The 23,324-nt window shown below is 38.7% G+C and overlaps 1 protein-coding gene across 3 annotated transcripts in view; it reads left to right on the top strand.

Moving 5' to 3' along the window:
- LOC122564330 (mitochondrial calcium uniporter regulator 1-like) overlaps positions 1 to 19,055 on the top strand; it is a 35,157-nt gene extending 16,102 nt beyond the window's left edge. Inside the window, exons 5-10 of one of the 3 annotated variants that reach the window (XR_006315872.1) lie at positions 3,244 to 3,285; positions 8,451 to 8,522; positions 14,584 to 14,637; positions 15,270 to 15,384; positions 16,395 to 16,550; positions 18,659 to 19,055. Coding sequence is in view for 2 of the 3 variants with exons in the window: in XM_043719047.1 (XP_043574982.1) it covers positions 3,244 to 3,285; positions 8,451 to 8,522; positions 14,584 to 14,637; positions 15,270 to 15,384; positions 16,395 to 16,450 (339 nt within the window). In the remaining variant the exon portion in view is untranslated. Of the gene's footprint in view, positions 1 to 3,243; positions 3,286 to 8,450; positions 8,523 to 14,583; positions 14,638 to 15,269; positions 15,385 to 16,394; positions 16,734 to 18,658 lie in introns of those variants that run through there. The other 2 variants (XM_043719047.1, XM_043719048.1) reach the window with 2 other exon arrangements.
- Positions 19,056 to 23,324: the final 4,269 nt, after the last annotated feature.

Here is a 23,324-nt window from a genome sequence, read left to right as displayed (position 1 = left end):
GATTTTTGGCTAAAGCAGTAGTGCATGCAGTCTGATGTTGTGTAGTTTAAACTATAATCTAGAATGATTCTAAGCTTCATAGAAATAGCATACCCAAGGTAACTAGATTTGTAAAGGCACACCATAAGATCCTGTTAAGTAAGAAGCAAAGGTGTAGCCAAATTTTGCACAGTTTGATAAGAATATCCTTGTGAAATTGTGGTAGAAGCCCCTGAAAACTAGTAAAATGTTTGCTATCTAATAAGAGATGGAAGGGGAGAAACCTGACCCACATTAGTTAAGACCCTTTAGATGGTTGTAACTGCATATTATGCACACGTAAATAAATTGGAGTTTTAAATGTAACCAACATTAAAGTATTAACTCAATTCCTGTGGACAGGCCGTTTTAGACATAAGAAAAGACCCCCTTTCTATTAGCAGATGGGTACTAAATAACTGGTACAAGAATTAAGGGTGAAATGTGTACTTTTTTTTTAAACTTTCATTCAGAAGAGCATTATCAAGTCATGGTCATACAGCATAGAGACAGATCTTTTGGTCCAACCAGTCCATGCTGAACATAATTCCAAACTAAACTAGACCCACCTGCCTACTCCTGGCCCATATCCATCCAAACCTTTCCTATTCATGTATCTATCCAAATGTCTTTTAAATGTTGTAATTGCACCCACTTTCTCAGGAAGTTCATTCCACACATGAATCACCCTCTGTTTAAAAAAAAAAGCTCTTGTCTTTTTTAAAAATCTCTATCCTCTCACCTTGAGAACGTGACCCTAGTCTTGAAATCCTCCATCTGAGGGCAAAAACAACTACCTTTAACTGTACCTATACCTCTCATTATTTTATAAATTTCTATCAGATTGCCTCTTAACCTCCTATGCTCTAGTAAAAAGGTCCTAGCCTATCCAGTATTTCTTTATAACTAATGTACTCCCCTAGTTTCATTTTGAAACATATGTCTCAACCATTTTTGGGACAGTGAGTTCTAAATCATAACCATCTCTGATAACATTATGTTGTCTTATTTATTGAATACATGTATTAACTATTAGTAATCTGTTTCCTTTATTGTGGCAGAATCTGACTTTTATTTGTACAATGATCCTACGAGAAACACTGGGCAATTAAGTTGCAGGTCAAGTCCACAATTGACCCTATTTGGAATGTACTGTCCTGCAGATTGTGTTGAGTCAATTTATCATTTTTCTCTGAAATTTTAGTGTAAAAGCTTGTGACAGTTTAAAGCGAAGTTTGTGCGAAGATTTGTAGCTCGGGTGCTCGTTGCTGTGGTTCTGTTCGCCGAGCTGGAAGTTTTTGTTGCAAACGTTTCGTCCCCTGGCTAGGCGACATCATCAGTGCTTGGGAGCCTCCTGCGAAGCGCTTCTTTGATGTTTCCTCCGGTGTTTATAGTGGTCTGTCCCTGCCGCTTCCGGTTGTCAGTTTCAGCTGTCCGCTGTAGTGGTTGGTATATTGGGTCCAGGTCGATGTGTTTGTTGATGGAGTTTGTGGATGAATGCCATGCCTCTAGGAATTCCCTGGCTGTTCTCTGTCTGGCTTGCCCTATGATAGTAGTGTTGTCCCAGTCAAATTCACACACACGCAGACAACAAGCAACATGAATACGACTGGGACAACACTACTATCATAGGGCAAGCCAGACAGAGAACAGCCAGGGAATTCCTAGAGGCATGGCATTCATCCACAAACTCCATCAACAAACACATCGACCTGGACCCAATATACCAACCACTACAGCGGACAGCTGAAACTGACAACCGGAAGCGGCAGGCACAGACCACTATAAACACCGGAGGAAACATCAAAGAAGCGCTTCGCAGGAGGCTCCCAAGCACTGATGATGTCGCCTAGCCAGGGGACGAAACGTTTGCAACAAAAACTTCCAGCTCGGCGAACAGAACCACAGCAGTTTAAAGCAAAAGATGTTCTTAAGCATAACTTCGAAGCATTTGAATGAAGTTTTAGGATAGAACAAGGCAAGATGCTCTATAGAAGAGAACAAATGTCTGAGTAGGGGGTCAAGCCATATGTTATTTAGTGATAAGTGTCACTCCGCCACTACAATGTCTCAACCAGGAAAATGGTGGAAGGTGGAGTCGAGTCTAAAATTATCATTAAAATGTGTTTGGGAGATCTGAATAAAAAGGAGTGAGAATATGAAATTCGGGAATGGAGGATGCACTAAAATGAAAATAGTGAAGCCCTTACATGAGGGAAGAAGCTAAAATGAAACAATTCAAATTCACACTAGAGGAACAATTACTGATCTCTATATTGATATTGATTGTTTTTGGTACTGCAGTGGAATTTTGCTGACTTTAGGTTGGAAACCTTGCTCTTTCTTATGCAGAGTGCAGAGTTTCAAAATTAAGACTATTGAAACTTCAGATACATGAAGACCTGTGTAGAATCTAGCATAGAACATCTAAAGACAAAGGATTGAATAGACAATTGGCAGATTAAATTTAAAGCAAAGAAGCAGGAAGTTCTTCTATTTTGTTTGGAAGAATGCTGACAGTGACATGAAACAATAGGGCACAGTTTTAAATTCTAAATGGGGCACAAGAGCAGTGTGATGTAGATAGCAGGATATGTGGATAATGGATGTAGATTCCTGCACATTATTGGCAAGGGCATAGAGCACAAAAGCAAAGAGTTGTTATTCCAAGGCAACTTGTAATTGAGCTAGTGCTATACTATACTGTGTGAGCAATTCAAAATCTGATTTGCTCCTCCAGTGAGAGGCAAAATTAATACAACTTTACTTGTTATCTGATCTAAGAGGAATGAAAGTATATGTACCACATTTATTCCTTAACTTGTTTGGGGCATAGGGCAAACCTATTTTCACATTTACTTCTATGGTTAAGACTGTAACTGTTCCAATGTTTGTCCCCTTGCCTAGTACAGGAAATTCAGCCTCTTGGATGAGGTACTGATGCAACATGATGTCCATGAACCTTATCCTGCCAGTAGTGAGTGGTGTCAAAATTATGCATTTGGAAGACTAATTGAGTAGGATATTAATGTAAAGGTAGATGTTTTTATGTCGACATGCCAACTCCACCAACTTGCACTATGATATTTGATATCTGGAGATTAATAGTTTATAGCACTGAATGATTAATGGTATTTAGGAATGATGTAAAATAATATTTCTATCTGCGGCCCCTAAACCTCACTGCATGTTTTGAAAATGCTGATTTGAAATGTTTATTTTCAGAAACTGAAAATTGAATTGCAACAGCTCAAAAAACAGTTAGTGGTAAGTTCATTTTCTAAGGTTTTTTTACAAAAGTTTTGACTGGATAGATTGAAAGCTGTAAAAATCTTTGCTTAAAGAAATTGAGTAATGATTTTAGATATTTCTTAAGCAAAACTATATTTTGGATATGTTCTGGAAACCAACATTTTGAGCATTTCTGAAACAGATGATAGTGCTATGCAAATGCAGCAATCTCTACAGTTCTGTCTCTCCCTCCCTCACTGTCTAGCTAGTATAATAGTGCTTGATCATACTATGGAATAATCCACTGCGGAATTTAAGGTTTGAAATTTTGTCAGAATGGAACAAGCATGTATTGTGGATGTTCAAAATGTTAGGAAAGTTACAATATTACAAAGCTGCAAATGATGTGCTGTATTAACTCCCCTCTTAGTGGATATGTGGTCATTAAAATTAATTGTGTTGTAAAAGAACCTTTAAGGACGAATGACCTTAATATGAGAGAATTACAGGTGTTTGAAAGTGGAGAATTCAGTCTGAAGCAAAGGTGTTGGACTTGAATAAGAGAGATTATGGAACTGTGAGGCACAAGTTAGCTGAGTTGAATTGGGGACATACATCAAAAGGCATGACTGTACATAAGTGGACAGTCTTTAAAGAACTTGGCTGACAGCAAGTATACATTCCTTCAAGGTGTAAAATACCTCAGTCAATTGTGGCTGACAAAGGAAGTTAAGGATTGTATAATGTTGTGAAGATGTGGGTGTACTATACCTTTTTAAGAGTGTTAAAAGCTAGTAGAGCTACCTTACAGAATCAAATGTTCTCAATAAGGTAACAATGTAACTCTTGGTCGAAAGCTAAATTAGCTGGTTGTCTGGAAATGACAAAACAAATTTGAATTAGGCCAATCAATTTAAATTATACCCCCAAAAATAGCAAACTCCAATCCAGTTTGAATTTACTATATTGACAATCTCAAAAGCCAGTGACACGATCTGATGCTTGGGGGGGGGGTATATGACTGGGGAAAATTGAACAGTTGAGAGGAGAAATGCCCAGCTACCAGCATTTAAAAAGACTGCCTGAAAAATAGCTCTCTTAAAGGTATCTTTATTGATCAGTAACCTGTGAAGCAGAATCCCTAAGAAAAGAAGAACCAACTAGAAGAACCAAAGGCTGCCTGGTTTTGAGAAGTTTTATTTTGTAAATCTTAATTGGGAGTTTTATCGGACTCGTATTGTGGAAGAGAGAAGGTAAACGATAGGTTAGATGATGGAGTGGTAAATAGTGGTTAGTTAATTATTAAATTATACTTTAAGGAATAAAGTTGTTAAGTTTTACTTTGAATAATACTTGGCCTCTCAAATTTTTACAGATTGATGCACAGGATAAATCTTTTGTGTTGCTGGTTTTAAATTAAGCAGGAGAGTTCACCCTGTGTCATAACAATAATATTAAAAGAAAAAACTTGTGTGGCCAGCAATAGTAATAGATTTGAGGATTGAGAAGTTTTAAAATACAGCAAAGGAAGACAAAGAAACTGACTAGGAAAGGGAGAATAGAATGAATGTAATCTAGCAAAAGCATGAAACTGGACTGCAAATGCTTCTATAGATATATAAAAAGGAACGGTTTGGCTCCACAGATATAGATCCATTGAAAGTGGAGTTACCAGCATTTATAATCTGCAATTGAGAAAAGGCAGAGAAGTTAATTGATTCTTTGTCAATTTTCAGGTGTAAGAAATTTCCCAAAATTAGGAATATAGGTGACTAGAAAGAAGGAGCAGTTAAAGGAAATTAGTGAGAAGGTTCTACTGAAAAAAATTAATGGGGCTGAAAGTTAAGTCCCAAGGATGTAATGTTCTGCATTTCAGTGTTGAAGACCGTGGATATACAGTTTATGCACTGTGATTTATCCTTCAAAACTCAACAGATTCTGAAATGACATCTGCAAATTGGAAGTTTGCAAATGTCACCACAAATTTGAGAAGAAGGAAAAATATCAAAGGAACAACAGATCAATTAGCTTTACATGAATAGTAGCATTTTTCCTACTGTTTCAGTGATAAATGGATAGTTATGGAGGGAGGGAAATTACATTATTTGCTAAAATGACCATTACAAATGGAGTATTGTGAGCATGTTGCTTATGAACTTGATAAAGGAGAATTGATGGATATAGGATATTTGAATTTGCAGAAGGTTTTTCATAAAATCACCATGTGAAGTTTATTCACAAAATTAAAGCGCACAGTACACAAGGTAACGTACTGGCATGAATTAAGGATTGGCTAACCGTTTGAAAACAGGAAAAGTAAGTGTCTCATTCTCGCATTGGCAGGCTATAGCTAGTGAGATTAGTACTTGGGTCTCAGCTGTTTTCAATATACATCAATGATTTAGAGATGGGGGTCACATTTAATATTTCCAGATTTGCATTTAACAGAAAGCTAAGCAATGTTTTATTTTACATTATCATAACACATTTGGGAGGATTTTGACAGGCTTTGTAATGCAGCAGGAACATGGTATATATAATTTAATGTGCAATAATGAAAGGTTTTCTACTTTGGTAGGAAGAATAGATTTAGAGTTCTCCTTGTAGTGAGAAATTGGAAAGTATAGATGTGCAAAGTGACATGGGTGTCCATGGCCCTAAGTTTCTGAAAACCAACGTGCAGGTGCGGTAAGCTATTTCAGAAGTCAGATGGAATCTCAGCCTTTATTGCGAGAGGCTTTGAGTTGTGAAGTCTTGCTCCAATAGAGTCATAGAGGTGTACAGCATGGAAGCAGATCCTTCGGTCCAACTCGACTATGCTGACCAAATATCTTAACCTAATCTAATCCAATTTGCCAGCACTTGGACCATATCCGTCTAAACCCTTCCTATTCATATACCCATCCAGATACCTTTTTAAATGTTGCAATTGTACCAGCCTCCACCACTTCCTCTGGCAGCCCCTCGTGATTTTATAAACTTCTATAAGGTCACTCCTAAGCCTCCGCTCCAGGGAAACTGCCCCAGCCTGTTCAGCCTCTCCCTATAATTCAAATGGATAGGAGCTTGACAAAGATAGCACTTGGAGTACAGTGAATGGTTTTGGTCTCATTATTTCAATTGAAGATATTGCCATAGAAGGAGTAAAGCAGAGTTTCACCAGATTTGTTGCTGGAATGACGAGACTTTCCCATGAAGAGATTGGGCAAATTTTCAAGGAATGAGAGATGATCTCATTGAAACTTCCAAAATATTTAAAGATATAGAAAGAATAGATGCAGGCAGGATGATCCCCCAGTTGGGGCACCCAGAACTGGGAGTACAGTTTAAAAATAAGAGTGTCATTCAGTTCCGAGATGAGGAGACACTGGCTGTTTGACAATTTTATCCAAAGTAATAAAAATAATAATCAAAGTTTTTTTTATATAAAGCTTTCAAGGTACCACAGTACACAGCCAAGAGCACCAAGACGACCAAAAACTCAAAGCATTTTTTATGATTTTTTTAATATCTTCATAGCTGTTCAGCACTTTCAAGCTTTGCTTTCTTGCTCAATGATGAGATTTGTTTTCTTGGTTACATTTCATTTGCAGGTGCAGAAAAGCAAAAACTTGCTGTTTGAGGACAGTTCAGTATTTCACTTAACGTTGTTGTATCACAGCCATTACTAGAGAAGACATAGAAAAATTTGCGTACTTTCTTAGAATCCCTACAGTGTGAAAGGAGGCCATTTGGCCCAACCCTATGAAGAGCATCTCACCCAGTCCCAACCTCTTACCCTATCCCTGTAACCCTGTATTTCCCATGGCTAACCCACTTTGCTTGCATGTCCCTGGTCACTGAGTAGTTTAGCATGGCCAATCCACCTAACCGGCACATCTTTGGACTGTGGGAGGAAACTTGAGCACCTGGAGGAAACATGGGGAGAATGTGCAAACTTCACACTGCTGCCTGAGAATGGAATTGAACCCGGGTCCCTGATACTGTGAGCCACTGAGGCACTGTGCTGCTTCCTAAGGAACTTCTAAGACTGCCTTGGGCAATTTTGTAGTTTATAATGCTGTTCTCTTTTTAAGCTTATTGCTATAAGCATCTGCTTTGATAGATTTAGATTACTTAGTGTGGAAACAGGCCCTTCGCCCCAACAAGTTCACACTAACCCTCCGAAGAGCAACCCACCCAGACCCTAACACTACGGTCAATTTAGCATGGCCAATTCATCTAACCTGCTCATTTTTGGACCGAGGGAGGAAACTGGAGCACCCGGAGGAAACCCCCACAGACACTGGGAGAATGTGCAAACTCCTCACAGACAGTTGCCTGAGGCGGGAATTGAACCCAGGTCTCTGGCGCTGTGAGGCAGCAGTGCTAACCACTGTGCCACCATGCTGCCCACTGTTGTTAAATCTAGTATATATACAATACCATGTGATTACTTAGTTGTCAGGGGAATAATTTGTATGATGGTGTGATTTATGGAAGTTGTCTACCAAGATATGCCATTAAACATGGGTGTTACATGTGCACTCAAAGGCAAGGTCACCATAATATTACCAGACCATGGGGCTGCGCTCTCTTTAGAGGTGGTGAAGGAATACAGTGAGGGTCACCATGCCTCAGGTGCGGAGAGAGGTTGATGGTAATCTCACACAGTGTGGAAACTGAACTAATGCTGCTGTTGTCGTCATTTTGTATCGCAAACCAACAAAACAAGCTTAACAACCTATAAACAGGTTTTTTTTTAACTGTTTCTTCTGTAAATATAATTTTAACTGCTCAAAATCAAAGATTTCCAAAAGATTGTGTACTATCTTTGAGTATTTTCAGAGTCCTGCAAGGGTAGCTACAACTTTGTAAGAGCAGCATTAAGGCATTCAGTCCCTCAAGCCTATTCCACTGTCATATTTGATCGTGATAAAGATGTGTCAAATCTACCTACTCACCTTGTTTGTTTTGGACTATTAAGTCAATATTAGGTATACTGAGGCATGAAAATTTGAAAATCCATAGTACAGCAGTAGTACTGAATGTCCTCTCTGGAGTTAAAACACTTTTAGGATACACAAAAATTGCATAGCTTTTCCTAAGTTAACAAAGCAAACAGGAATTGTCAAAATGCAGTTGAATTTGAATAAGCTGTTTGTCTCAAACTTCAACAATTTCCTGTTTTTAACGCTACTGTTTTGAAATGTTTCTTTTAGGATGAAGTTGTCAAGATATCATCAAACAACAAATTAGACATGAATTTGGAAAAAAGTAGAGTTCAAGAAATGGTAAGTTATGTTTTGTTGCTGAATGCACATTTTGTTGAGATTTTCTTAACTTTTGAAGGCTGGTAATGTTGAATGGCATTTCTATATAGGGTTGTTACCTATTTCTAATTTAGTTGCATTTCTAAATCTCGTGCAAGTTAGTTGCATTTGCAAATTGTTTATCTTGGAGACAGCTGATTGAGGTTGTAGCTTGATCATTTTGTAGGTTGCTGGAACGATGGGAGATTTAAATTTAAGAGTTCTGTGTGTGTGTGTGTATATGTGTGTGAGAGAGATGTATAAAAATCTGTATATAGAAGAAAAAAAAATAATGATTAAGAGCAGCAGTCAAATAAATCAATTGAAATGCTGAACTGAATGGAAAACAGTACAAGTCAAAAAGGAATCATACTGAAACTATATGTTGCTGTAGATATGCTGCAATTTGAACACATTCTGGTCATCAAGGCCCAAAGCAACATTAAGGAATTTGGGTTGTTCCAAAGACGACTGCTGATGCTTATCCATCATACTGGATATGAGAATAAGGAACAGAATCTTGAATTTCATCTCTTTAGAAGGAGAAGAGAAAGATGTATAAAATTGTAATTGATTATGAAAACAGGACATCAGAAAATTATCGAAAAATAGTGAGACAGGTGGCACTGGTTGAATCAAGTAAAAGTCAAATTTGGAATAAGAACATCACATTTTCTTTAAAAGTAATGATCAATACTGACCCAGATTTCCATTCAGTAGAGTGGAAGGGCATGCTGCTGACTGAGGTTTAAACCACCCACTTAGCTCTTTAGGTTTGAGCTTCGGATCTATGTATTGGGCCCAGTTTGGATGAGTGGCAATCAGCATGTGAAGGCAGTTTCAAATAAAACAACAGTAAAGCTACGACCCCTTGTCATGAACTGCAAACTTGCGGTGTTATAAATGTTCTTCTCAAATCCACCACTGCAGACATCTCCTATACACACACAGGAGCGCACACGCACCTGTATAATGGGAAAAAGATAGGCAGGTGGGTGTTGTCAGGTGTGGATGGGGAGAGATGATGGGCAAGCTTTATTTGAAGTGATCGGATGGGCCAGTGGGCTGAGGAGTGGCCAATGGAGTTTAATTTAGATAAATGTGAGGTGTTGTATTTTAGTAAAGCAAATCAGAGCAGGACTTATACACTTAATGGTAACGTCCTGGGGAGTGTTGCTGAACAAAGAGACCTTGGAATGAAGGTTCACAGTTTCTTGAAGGTAGAGTCACTAAGATAGTGAAGAAGGCATTTGGTATGCTTTCCTTTTATTGGTCAGAGCATTGAGTATAGGAGTTGGGAGGTCATGTTGAGGCTGTACAGGACATTGGTTAGGCCACTTTTGGAATATTGTGTGCAGTTCTGGACTCCTTCCTATTGGAAGGATGTTATGAAACTTGAAAGGGTGACATTATAGAGGTTTATAAAATTGAGGACGTGGATAGGATAAATAGGCAAAGCCTTTTCCCTGGGGTGTGGAGTCCAGAGCTAGAGGGCATGGGTTTAGGGTGAGATGGGAAAGATATAAATGGGACCTAAGGAGCAACTTTTCCACACAGAGGGTGGTGTGTGTACAGAATGTGCTGCCAGAAGTGGTGCAGGCTGGTACAATTACTGCATTTAAAAGGCATCTGGATGGGTACATGAATAGGAAGAGTTTAGCGGGATATGGGCCAATTGCTGGCAAATGGGAATAGATTAGGTTAGAATATCTGGTCGGCATGGTTGAATTGAACCAAAGGATCTGTTTCTGTGCTATATATTTCTTTGACTATGACTCTGTGGGGCAGGATTACTGGAGAGTGTTGAGTGGTAGGGAGCTTTTGGTTGCTGTTCTGCTGGAGTGTTTTGCCAATTTAATTTAGAGTTGTACTCCTGAGCATACTTTACATCTCCTAGGAAATACTCTAAAGTACATCAGTATGAAAACCAGTAAATCTGGGACGAGCAGTCCATGTCTGTATGTTTATGGTCATCTCAGTCCGCTATTATAGGCAATTGGAGAAGGGCTTGTGCCCGAAACGTCAATTCTCCTGTTCCTTTGCTGCCTGACCTGCTGCACTTTTCCAGCAACACTTTTTTTTAAGCTCTGATCTCCAGCATCTGCAGTCCTCACCTTCTCCTAATTGGAGAGCAGTCTATACAAGATAAAACTGGTGTTCAGCAGTTTAAACTTTCTGCAAATGTACAATGCATGTTGACACTTTCTCAGTGTCCTAATGCACATCAACTCCAGTTCAGTTATTCATTTCTCCCTATATTAGAAGATGGAATTACACCAGCCCAGCAATTCCATTAAAGTTCAGCAAATCTATCCAGTAACTGTGCCATGTAATGAAGATTAGTTTGATTTCCTAACTAGTGCTTAGTTATGTTGAATGGTAGACCCAGGCTGCTTTTGTTGGAGGTAGTACTTATATTTCCATAAACGTGACCTAGAAAAAAAGTCCTTTGACATTTTTATTGTCCATCTTTTTTTTTTTGCATTTGTTGTCCTGCAAAAGCAAATAGTATGTATATTTCAATAGTTTGATCCATCATTTCAGTGTTCATTTTATTTTGTCTATTGCCCTTTTAGAGGCCAGTATCTGTCACATGTCTCACTGCTCTAATCAGACATGACATCACTATGAAGATGTTGTCATTGGGATCACGTATGGAGATGTGTTCTAAAAGTGAAAATCTAAGATTAAAAATATGAACTAGAAGTGAAAAGCATAATTTTTCACGGTTCTGTGTACAAGACCCCTTTATTTAAAAATGTGTGATATATTTATCTATATAGTTTTAAAAAAATTGTTTGACTGGGCAAGCTGTTGTTGCCTGTCCCCAGTTGCTGCTTGAACTGTGTAACTAGCTAGAGTTATTTCGTAGGAGCAGTTAAGGGCCAACTATGGTTTTTTGGTCTGGCTGGAGTATGCCAGACCAAATAAGGGCAATAGATTCTTCCCAAAGGACATTACTGAACCAATTGGTTATTTATGAAAATCAGTTGGGATTACACAATAACCATTAGGTTATCTTTTTAATTGTAATTCTTTTTTAGTTAAATTTATATTTTGCCATCTATCATAATGGTACTCAAACGTGTCATTAGGCCTTTAGCTTGGGCCTCAAGATTATTAGTTCAATGACATTGCCACTATGTTGCCATCTTCCTCTACTAATTAATTGCTCTGATATTCATTTCTTTGATTATAACAAAATCCTTTGTATTTTGAAGTTGAATGAAAAGATTTGTTTGCAACTGTTTCAATTAGTATCAAACTTTGTGTCTTGGGAGTAATCCAAAAATGGATGTTTTCTCCCTCACTTAGCATAGGCTTGACCATATGGGACTGAATGAATATTCCCATCTCTAAGCAAAAATGGGAAGTTGTGCTTTTATATATCATGATTTTTTCTTGCTTTTATATAAATACCTTACCCTTTAGTTGTGTAGCTAAAACCTGTTTTTAATACAGGAATAGCAAAGTAAATCTGTCATTTTTTTCCCTGCTTTAAACTTGGAGCATATTGAATCCTTTTTTCCTCTCATCTCAAAAGTCCATTTTTCTCAAAGACCAGTGACTTGAGTTCCTTATTTATCTGAATGTACAGTAAGGGTGCTTAAGCATTGCATACTGAAAAGACAAAAATTAATCACTAATGTTTAGACAGAGAGCTCAAGTTTTTTAGGGAGCCTCTGCTTGCTGTGCCAACGTAGTTTTATTGGTGGATATCATCATTCTACCAATAGCTTTGGGAAGACAGTAGTTTAGTAAACTGTCAAACAAACCTTTTGCAATTTCCTTGTGTGGAACCCCTCCTGACACAATTGCTTGATTAACTTTACCAGTCTTGCAGTTTATGGCAGAGTTTGCTAATTGATGAAAATCCTCATTCTTTAGGGGAATTAAATGTTGTATGTGCTCATTATTCTTCAGCTTTAGACAGGATTTTAATTTTATCTAGCTAGCTGATTCATTCTGAGAGCCATTACTGTTGAAATATTAACACTGTCTCTCGCTCCAAAGACATTGCCAGATCTGCTGAATTTCTCCAGCACTTTGTTTTTTGTTTTATTCCAAATCTCTGGATCTGCAAAATCTCCTTTTATCTTATTCATTCATTGGGTGAATTTAAAGAAAAGTCCTTAATGACTCCAGAGAGCATATTTGAAGCGAAGAAAGATCTTGGGCTTGGTGGCAGGGACATGGAGAATAGTAAACAAGTGATTGGAAGTTTCATCCCAAGTATTGTAATGCATTGGCTGATTGAGAAGTGGAATGCACTTTTCCACTATTATCTTTCAGCCCATCAGCACTTGAATCCCATCTTGTAAAACCACAATTTTAGTTACAAAAAGAGGCTTATAAGCGACACCCTTATCTGTTATGTTATCTGTGTTTAACAATGTTGGGATTCCATTACTAATGGCTATGGTAAATACACTATTGATCTGGAACGGAGCCATATAGACCAGGAAAGTCAAGTTTAGGTAATGTTTAATGGTGAATTAACTGATCTCAGTCTGAATATTAGTAAGGTTGTTGCAAATCGCCTCAGCATCTTTGATAAGAGAAAATCGTCTTGTGTTACCAAACTTAATTATTATCTAATGGCTCATGGTAGAAAATATATGTTGACTGAGGAGAGTAAGACAGAGGATTTATTCTGTTTCCACACACCTAAAAGCCTAATTTGGCTGTAAGCACCAGTCGGAGTTAAATGTGTTAAATAGCTGTATAATTGCAGTATAATGTTCTTGATTTTAGGCATGTCATAACTAATACATAAGGTGCCCAGCATTACCATGATGCATTTTATATTTTAGACTTGAGTATCAACATCTTGAAGGAAGTGAATTAGTTTTTAGAGGAAGAAGACTAGTCCCATAACTGCTTGAGAGAAGGATAATCAGTCCTTCTCTTACAGATTTGACTGTTTTCTCTTTTGACAATTTTTACATAGTAATTTCTGTTGCAGCAGGTTTGAGAGAAAAGAGCTTCACCCTTTTAAAGCTGACTTGGTTCTGTAGCAAGAAGATGTTGATTCTGAGGATAAAGGAGACTTCCATTTTGCAGTTTATCTGATCAACTTCACCACTTCCCCATACAAATTTCTTATAGCTGATGGGTGTGATAGTTAAAAGATAGAAGCTAGTGCTATGTATGTTCTGTGTGATACTATTAGATGTAGTCGAGAGTGTGGTGTTGGAAAAGCACAGCAGGTCAGGCAGTATTAGAGGAGCAGGGGAATTGATGTTTCGGGCATAAACCCTTCATCATAATTGAGGCTCATCCCCGATACCCAAGCCTCATTTCTGATGAAGGGCTTATGCCTGAAACATGGATTCTCCTGCTGTGCTTTTCCAGCACCACGCACTCGACTCTGATCCCCATCCAGCATCTGCAGACCTCACTGTCTCCTACTATTAGATATAGTAAGGTATCCCATTTGTCTTTGTACCTAAGCCTCAAATTAAGTGAAATCTGCTGATTTACTGTTTAATTTTATAATTAATAAACTTGACTTATGCTTTTATGTTGCCTGATGGTATTTATTCTCTTTTCCATATAAACTAGATTTGAATTAATTTCATGTAAATAATCTGACAACATTTCTGTGTGTACCGTGTATATAAAATTAATAATCTGAGACATGGGAGTGATGACATGCTTTCAAGAAGAGAATTTACTGTCAGCCGGGAGCAAAGTATTTGATGCACTACATTTGCAACTATGTATGCCAAGTTTAGAACACATTGTGTAATACTCAATGGACCTTTTCATAGCAAATACAGCTATAAGAATTTTAGTTTATTTTTTCTAAAGAACATGATGTATTCTCACTTCTTGTTGCAAAATGATGTAATGTCCTTGAGAGCATTGTTTAAATATAGTTTAATACACTAATTTGTTTACATAGAAGCTGTCAGTTTTTTTAACATGATAAAACATCTAGACACCAATACTAAACAACACAGCTCTTATTTGTACTTGGTAATCTACTACTGGTGTTATTTTCAGTATTACTTGTGACACTTTTTATCTGTCTCTACAGTTAACGGGGCATGAAAGGAGAGTACTGGAAACCAGAGCTGATATAGTTGAGTTGGTGAGAATTGTCTTTGAAAACTTAATTTTACATTTTGTACCTTGCACGGTCTTACTGCCTTTCATGAATTGAGGGCTAGAATTGAAAGACTTACTTTTGTACTGCACTTTTCATGATCCTGAATGTCTTAAAGCACCTTCTAGCCAAGTGGACTACTTTTGAAGCATGGGAGTGTAGGTAACATGGCACCCAATTTGCTCAAAATATCCATCAACAGCAATGATCAAATCTGTTTGTGATCTTGATTGAGGGAAAGGTACTGGTGAGGACACCAGGAAGAAAAAACCCTACCTTTTGGGGTATTACCATGGAATTTTTTAAAAAAAATTTTATATGATGACAGATTGTCCTCTGTTTAATCTTTCATCCAAAGATGACACCTCTGATAGTTTAGTGCTTCCTTGGTTAAGCACTGGAGTATCAACCTTGATATCTGTTTCCAAATTCTTGAACTTGAGTGGGACTTGAACCTGAACTTAGAAGCTGACACTCTATTGAGTAGTTCAGTTCCTGACTCTGTTCATAATGGTCTCTGACATTAAGCACACCAATAGATATACATAATATTTTTATTATATAAACTGTCTAATGTCACTGCCAGAGGTTTGATGTGATTCCTACCTAACTTACAGCATTCACAGCAAAACCGAGCTGTGACTCAAATAAATCGAAAGATAGACACTGAAGTAGCAGGACTGAAAACTCTGTTAGAGTCTCACAAACTTGACACAATTAAATATTTAGCAGGTAAGAAAACTGTTTATTAAATTGGTAGCAATTACTGTACAAGTTGTAAATTCTGGTATGTGCACCTGGATGTGGGGGAGGGTGATCAGGTGTACATTAGTCACAACGTTTGTAGCATATCTGGCACTGAAATTAGGTGGGATACAAATAAAGAATGATTGAAAGAAAGGTACTTTTATACTAGTTGCTTGTTACTTTTAAAAAAAAAAAAATTGTTCACAATTATTCATGAGATGTGGACATTGCTGGCATGGCCAGCATTTATTGCCCATCTGTGATTGCAGTGTTGGTGAGCTGTCACCTTGGGCTGAAGAAACACACCTAGTCCTGTTGGGAAGGGAGTTCCAGAACTTTGTGTGACATTGAAGGAATGGTGATAAGGTTTCATGCCAGAATGATGTGTTTCACTTGGAGGGGACCACTACTCCAGGTGGTGTTCCAATCAATCTGCATTACTACTTCTAGTCGTAGAGGCCATAGATTTGGCGCATACCTTTAAGGAACCTTGATAGGCTACTGCAGTACATCTTGCAAATGGTAAAATGTGATAAGCAGGCAAAAGATTGTTTTCAGATGTACTTGTTAACTTGAATTGTTTGTAATCTCCAAGAATATTTTTGATAGTATCAGTACCGTAGTCATCATATTTTCAGACGTCTTAAAGATCTGTGACATGTTGGTTAAAGAACTTTCACTTTGTGGCTTGTTTTGTTCAAATCATAATATGCTACATGTCTGCTGTTTCTCCTGTTTGTTACCAAAATTGTCTCCTTTATTCCAATGGTAGAATCAGAGGCACTGATTTTCATGGGTCGATGATTCATTTATCGGAATAAAGAACCAGTTTTAGCAAAGTAAATGAGTACTCCGCATGTGGAGGATGATCCCTGATGTAATTAATTAATTACAAGTTAAATTAATTTTCATTTTTGAAGAACTGTCAAGCTATTCAAATGGTGTATATTTAAAATCTGCTATTGATCTTTATCTTGATGGGTGTTTCCTTGTAGGTTCCGTTTTCACCTGTCTTACCATAGTACTTGGATTTTATCGTCTCTGGGTATGAAATTTAATCGCCCACTGGAACTTGGTTTTCATCTTCAAGTTATCAGGAAAAGGAGCCGTAGTGATTTAAATAAAAAGCAGAGATACAATCATTTGAGAAGGTTTGAATGCCTTAATCAAGATTTTTATGTATTAATTTACTTCAAAAAAGTGTAAAAAGTTTGTACTGTAATATATCAAATCTTAATTTTGTTACCAAATTTGTTGATAAAATGTCTATCACTTCTGGTGATGTAAATTAAGGATTGCACCTGTAAATTTTGTATTAAAATGTTTTGCATTTATTTTACTGTACTTTTATTTACTTTCCTCAATCAAATTTTTCTCTTCTGTTGAGCAATCACAATTGTTATCAAAGCATTCATAATTGCAGTATTGTACAAGTTCAAATATTGCTCTTTGTGAGAAATATCTTTGGATTCAAGGATATTTGCTTTAAAGCAAAAATGCTTCTAGGAGCTGGTTAAGAAGTGAAGAGAAAAGTTTGTAATGTTTTCACATCTCCAGAGGGAAAAAAGCAAGAATTGAAAAGTCACATTTTTGCATCTGCTTATATTGTTTCCAATTAATTTAACATAGCTCATGACTGTTCAGGAATAATTTGATAAACTGTCATTTGCTAATGCTGGGATTAATGTCATAGCAAAACCACTTAAGGAATGATCTGTTGGTTCCCAGTGGTTCTGGAAAATTGCACCAATGAATTGTGTGCATAGTGCAGCTGTTTCAACCAGTATAGTTTCACATCTTGATGTCCATGATTTCATAGAACCTGGCTCTGCAGAATTTCATACTAAGAGTGGAAAGGGTGTAGATTATGTATAGAAGCACAACAAAAGCCTTATGATTAATTCTGTGGAGGTTAAGTGGGAGGTGTAGGTCCTTGACAGAACCCCACCCCCCACTTCTTCACCTTCCACCCCACCAGCCTCCAGTTACAACGCACCATCCTTTACCATTTCCACCACATGCAGTTGGACCCCGCCCCACCTCTATCAGCATTCCGCAGAGACCATTCCCTCTCAGACACCCTTGTTCGGTCCATGCCCCCACAAACTCACCCTTCACCCCCGGCATCTTCCCTTGCCATTGCAAGATGTGTACATCCCACGCCCACACCACCACCTCACCTCCGTCCGTGGCCCCAAAGGATCCTTCCACATCTGTACATCCAAACACCACCTCTGATGTGTCTGTTGCTTTCGATGTGGTCCCCTCTATATTCAGGAGACAGGACGTCAACTTGCGGAACGTTTCAGAGAAGATCTCCAGGGAACACACACCAATCAACCCACCACCTTGTGGCTGAACACTTCAACTCCTCCTCTCACTCCACCAAGGACATGCAAGTCCTGGGCCCCCTCCACCGCCAAATTCTCTAGCCACCTGACACCTAGAGGAAGAACGCCTCAACCCTTCTCATTTATATCTCAGCTCACTTGCCCCAACCCCTACCCCCATCTCTCCATTCCTGATGAAGACTTCTGACTGAAACGTACACTCTTCTGCTCCTCAGATGCTGCCTGACTGGCTGTGCTTTTCCAGCACCACACTCTTTGACCCCACTGTTTAATTTACATTTACTAATTTAGCAGAAAAATGTCTTGACCTTCTGGATATTAAATCTAGAAACATAATTTTGAGCTATTGGAAATGGGGTAGCATTTTGTTATTTCTTAATTTGCAATAAATTGGGGCAGTGAAATACCTTTCAAGGTTTGAATGTCACATGTTTTGGTCTATACCCAGACTCTGTTCAGAATCATGTTGGTTCGTAAATTTGAGCCTGGGCAGAACTAAAGGTGGTAAATTTTACTTCAGCAAAATGAGGAACAATGAGAAAACTGGACATGATTTTCAATTCCAAAAGAAAAACTAAAAGAATTTGCGCATGCTGGAAATCAAACAAAAATGAAGCGTAGGGTGTAGGTTTGATATCCAGACGTTTCATTACCTGGCTAGGTAACATCAGTGGCGACCTCCAAGTGAAGCGAAGCTGTTGTCTCCTGCTTTCTGTTTATATGTTTGTCCTGGATGGGGTTCCTGGGACATGGCAAATCTGGCGGTATCTGTGAAGAGAAATCGTTTAACATTTTGGCTTTGTGACAACTCTACCCGATGAACCCTGCTCGCAAGTATATGCACGAGTTTAGGTTTAGTGCTGCAGTAAGTCTTCCTTGGTAATCAATATCCACATCTACATTCCTAGATGCAGAAAATTCACGTATCATGAGGTGCAAGAAGACATCAGATGCATGAGGAGTTTTCCCAGTGGAATTCATTCCTTCAGGAAAAGCAAACATTTACTAAAATACTTGAATTTTCTTCTTATTTTTACCTTTGAGAGGTAATACAGTATTAACTTTGAACCTCTGCTATTTCAGTATAATGGCAATGGTTGCAGTTTCTTTGGTTAAAATTTAAAGTTGCTGCTTAGTTTGCATGTGGCTTTTGTTTCTGCCTTAAGGTCTTTTTAAATTCCTTGCATTTAATGTTGAAATTTTGACTATCTGCTTCTGCAGTTCTATCCTGTTCACCTAAACATAACATGCATATAACTAATCAATAAAAAGGATGAAGTGCATTTTAACAGGATATATTAATATTGACTTGTGTTCATTATTATGATAATTGAAGATTATTTTTGTTTTTGTAATGAAAGCTGGGTGGAAAGTTTAGAGTGATCAATAGATTGACACGGTGGCTCAGTGGTTAGCACTGCTGCCTCCTATCACCAGCGTCCCAGGTTCAATTCCAGCGACTGTCTGTGTGGAGTTTTCACATTCTCCTCCAGTTTCTTCCCACAGTCCAAAGGTGTGAATTGGCCATGCTAAATTGCCCATAGTGTTAGGTGCATTAGTCAGAGGGAAATGATTCTGGGTGGGTTACTCTGCAGAGGGTCGGTGTGGACTTGTTGGGCCGAAGAGCCTGTTTCCACACTGTAGGGAATCTATTCTCGAGTTTATTAACACTTTCCCATGGAAAACATTAATCAAAGTTAACTTAGGCAATAATATGTCAAATAAATAGGCTGTGGCAAGATCATCTGTAACAATCTTTACAAAATTTCAACATAACAAAGTTTGTTTTTATCTGGTGAAAGATATGGAAGAAGAGAAAAGCAAATTTGATTCTTCAGTCTTAACATCTCACAAGTAATATGTTATTTGCAAAAGGGAGCTGCAGACTGCCATGTTGTTTGGTGATCTCTGAGGGAACTGTGGCCATTGTGGAACTCCACCTACACCCGCAATCTCCTTTGTTCTCCTCCAAATTTAGTTTTATAAGGTTTTCAAGCTTCAAAATGGGATCACAATCAGGAAAGCTTTGAGAAACGCAGATCTATCTTGCAGTGGTTCACAGAAATCTACATGAACTTCCTGCGTGTGTCTTCACCAATGGTGTGTATATATAACACAAAAATCTTGTGAAATAGTCAAAATATATTACGTTAAGGTCTCCACCATAGTTTGGTTGTAATTAAAGAAGGGTAGCTGAAAATAAATTCCTAAAGTAATTTTGGCTTGATCAGTTTACTGCTTTATTTGAAATTTATAATTTTTAACATTATTCACATCTATCATGCTGCTTTAAAGTGTCATTTCTAGTTTCTTCAGTGAAGACCTCTCCGTCAGCACTTGCTTTGGTACTTCAGGGAAAGCCCAAGAATCTATCTTTGGGGTCTTTTCTTTTCCATCTGTATTTGCCTCCAGCTCTGCCATGTTCTGCTCATTGACCACCAATTCCATCTCTCCTTCACTTTATGTAATTATTCTCTTACATATATTATAAGGCTGCTTACCTGCATTCAGTCTCTGATAAGCCATAGTGTGCTCCAGCTGTATGTTAGGAATGGAATCTAGTGACTTTAAGTTCTGTTGCAAACTCTATGCTTAATCCAATAACTTCATCCACTTCTGTAGCCACTATATCATTTAGAGTCATAGACATACAGACTGAAACAGATCCTTCGGTTCAACTTGTCCACATCTCCCAGACATCCCATTCCGACCTAATCCCATTTGCTGCTGTTTGACCCGTAACTCTAAACATTTCCTATTCATACTCATCCAGATGTCTTTCAATTGTTGTCATAGTCATAGAGACGTACAGCACGGAGACAGACCCTTCGTCATTGTACCTGCCTCCAAAACTTCTGGCAGCTCATTTCCGTACACCATCACCCTCTACATGGAAAAGTTACAACTTGGGTCCTTTTAAAATGTATCCCCTCACCTTAAACCTAAACTTTCTAGTTTTGGACTGACCCATCATAGCTAAAAGATGTAGCTATTCACCCTGTCCATGACCCTCATGGTTTTATAAACCTCTTAGCCCCTGCTCCAGGGAAAATACCCCAGACTATTCAGCCTCTCCCTATTGCCCAGTCCTGGCAACATCCTTGTAAATCTTTTCTTTACCCTCTCAAGTTTAACAACATCCTTCCTATAGAAGGGTGACCACATCTGCACTCAGTATTCTAAAAGTGGCCTCACCAATGTCCTGTACAGCTGCAGTGTGACATCCCAACTCCTATACTCAGTGTTCTGACCAGTTGAGCTAAATGTGCAAGTGTGCCAAACACTGCATTCGCCATCCTGTCTATCTGCAATTCCACTTTCAGGGTACTGTGCACCTGCAAGCTAGGTCTCTGTTTGGCCCAAGATCCTACTGTATAAGTCCTGGCCTGGTTTGCCTTACCAAAATATGACCCCTCACATTTTTCAAAATTAAACTCCATCTGCCACTCCTCGGCCCATGTGATCAAGGTCTTGTTGTACACTCAGATAATCTTCACTGTCAGCCATACTACTGATTTTGCTATCATCTGCATAGTTGCTAATCATATTTCCTGTATTAATGTCCAAATCATTTATATAAATGACAAAAAGCTGTGGATCCAACATTTTGATGGATGGATTTATTATACAAGAATAAGACATACAAGCAGAAGTAAGCCATTCAGCCCATTGAGTCTTCTCTGCCCATTTGTTGAGATCCTGGCTGACCTGATGATCCTTGATTCCACTTTTACTTTCCCCATTCCTTGATTCCCTACTGATCTAAAAATCTGTTTATCTCAGCTTTGAATATAGACTTCATGACCCAATCACAACATTAAGTAGTTCCATGGATTCATTACCCTTTTGAGAGAAGAAATTCCTCATCTGCCTTAACTGGATGACTCCTTCCTCTGCAGTTATATCCTTGGTCCCAGATTCTCCCACAAGGGAAAACATGCTCTCAGTGCCTATCTTACCAAGGCCGCTCAGAATCAGATGCCTCAATGAGGTTGCCTTTCATACTTATAAAATCCAATGAGTACGGTTCTGATAGAGTCGAGAGGGTGGTGCTGGAAAAACATAGCTGGTCAGGCAGCATCCGAGCAGCCAGAGAATCAGGAATGAGCTTTCACCCGAAATGTCGATTCTTTGGCTCCTCAGATGCTGCCTGACCTGCTGTGCTTTTCCAGCATCCCACCCTCGACTCTGATCTACAGTCCTCACTTTCACACAGTTCTGATTTACTCTACCTTTGCTCATTAAAAAGTCACTCCACACACATGATGAACCTTGTACACATTCTCTGGGCTGTTTCCAATGCCAAGTACTGTATATCTTTGCTTAGATGAGTGGATCAAAACTGCTCATGATATTTTGTGTGGTTTAATGTGTGGCTTATACAGTTTTAGCAGAATCTTCTTATTATACACTATTCCCTTTAAAATAATGCCCCAAATTATTTGTACCCTTCCAATTACCTGGTTGAACTTCTCTGCTAGCAACTGTGGTGTTCGCTCATAATTGCGTAAATGTTCAGCCTCATTTGGGACTCATCAGAAACTGAAGCAGTCCACGTTAAAATGTAACAAGGTCTGGGAAATACTCCAGGCTTGGTCTGACAATTGGCAAGTAACATTTGTGCCTTGCAATTGTTGTACAATAACCATCACCAATAAAGAATTTAACCACCTTGTCACTCGATGACACTTTGGTCTTTGAATTGCTTGCTCTTGCTTTCGCTTCTCTCCCTTGCTCGCTTTGGCCCCTCTTGCTTCTGTCGTCCCTCGCTTTTCTCTCATGCCTGCTTTTCTTGCATTTGCTTACCTAGTCATCGAGTCATAGAGATGCACAGCATGGAAACAGACCCTTTGGTCCAACCAGTCCAGGCCGACCAGTTATCCCAACCCAATCTAGTCCCACCTGCCAGCAACCTGCCCATATCCCTCCAAATCCTTCCTATTCATATACACATCCAAATGCTGCTAAAATGTTGCAATTGTATCAGCCTCCACCACTTCCTCTGGCAGCTCATTCCATACACGTACCACCCTCTGCGTGAAAAAGTTGCCCTTTAGGTCTCTTTTATATCTTTCCCCTCTCACCCTAAACCTATGCCCTCTAGTGCTGGACTCCCCAACCCCAGGGAAAAGACTTTGCCTATTTAATGCCCTATCCAGTCCCCTCATAATTTTGTAAACCTCTATAAGGTCACCCCTCAGCCTCTCATGCTCCAGGGAAAACAGCCCCAGCCTGTTCAGCCTCTCCCTGTAGCTCAAATTCTCCAACCCTGGCAAATTCCTTGTAAATCTTTTCTGAACCCTTTCAAGTTTCACAACTACTTTCCAATAGGAAGGAGACCAGAATTGCACGCAATATTCCAACAGTGGCTTAACCAATGTCCTGTACAGCCGCAACATGACTTTCCAACTCCTGTACTCAGTACTCTGACCAATAAAGGAAAGCATACCAAACACCTTCTTCACTATCCTATCTACCTGCCACTTTTTTTCAAGGAGCTATGAACCTGCACTCCAAATTTTCTTTGTTCAGCAACACTCCCTAGGCCTTACCATTAAGTGTATAAGTCCTGCC

This window comes from Chiloscyllium plagiosum, chromosome 29 (genome assembly GCF_004010195.1).
Source record: "Chiloscyllium plagiosum isolate BGI_BamShark_2017 chromosome 29, ASM401019v2, whole genome shotgun sequence".
NCBI classification, from domain to species: Eukaryota; Metazoa; Chordata; class Chondrichthyes; order Orectolobiformes; family Hemiscylliidae; genus Chiloscyllium; species Chiloscyllium plagiosum.
This window is presented reverse-complemented; position numbering and strand designations above follow the sequence as displayed.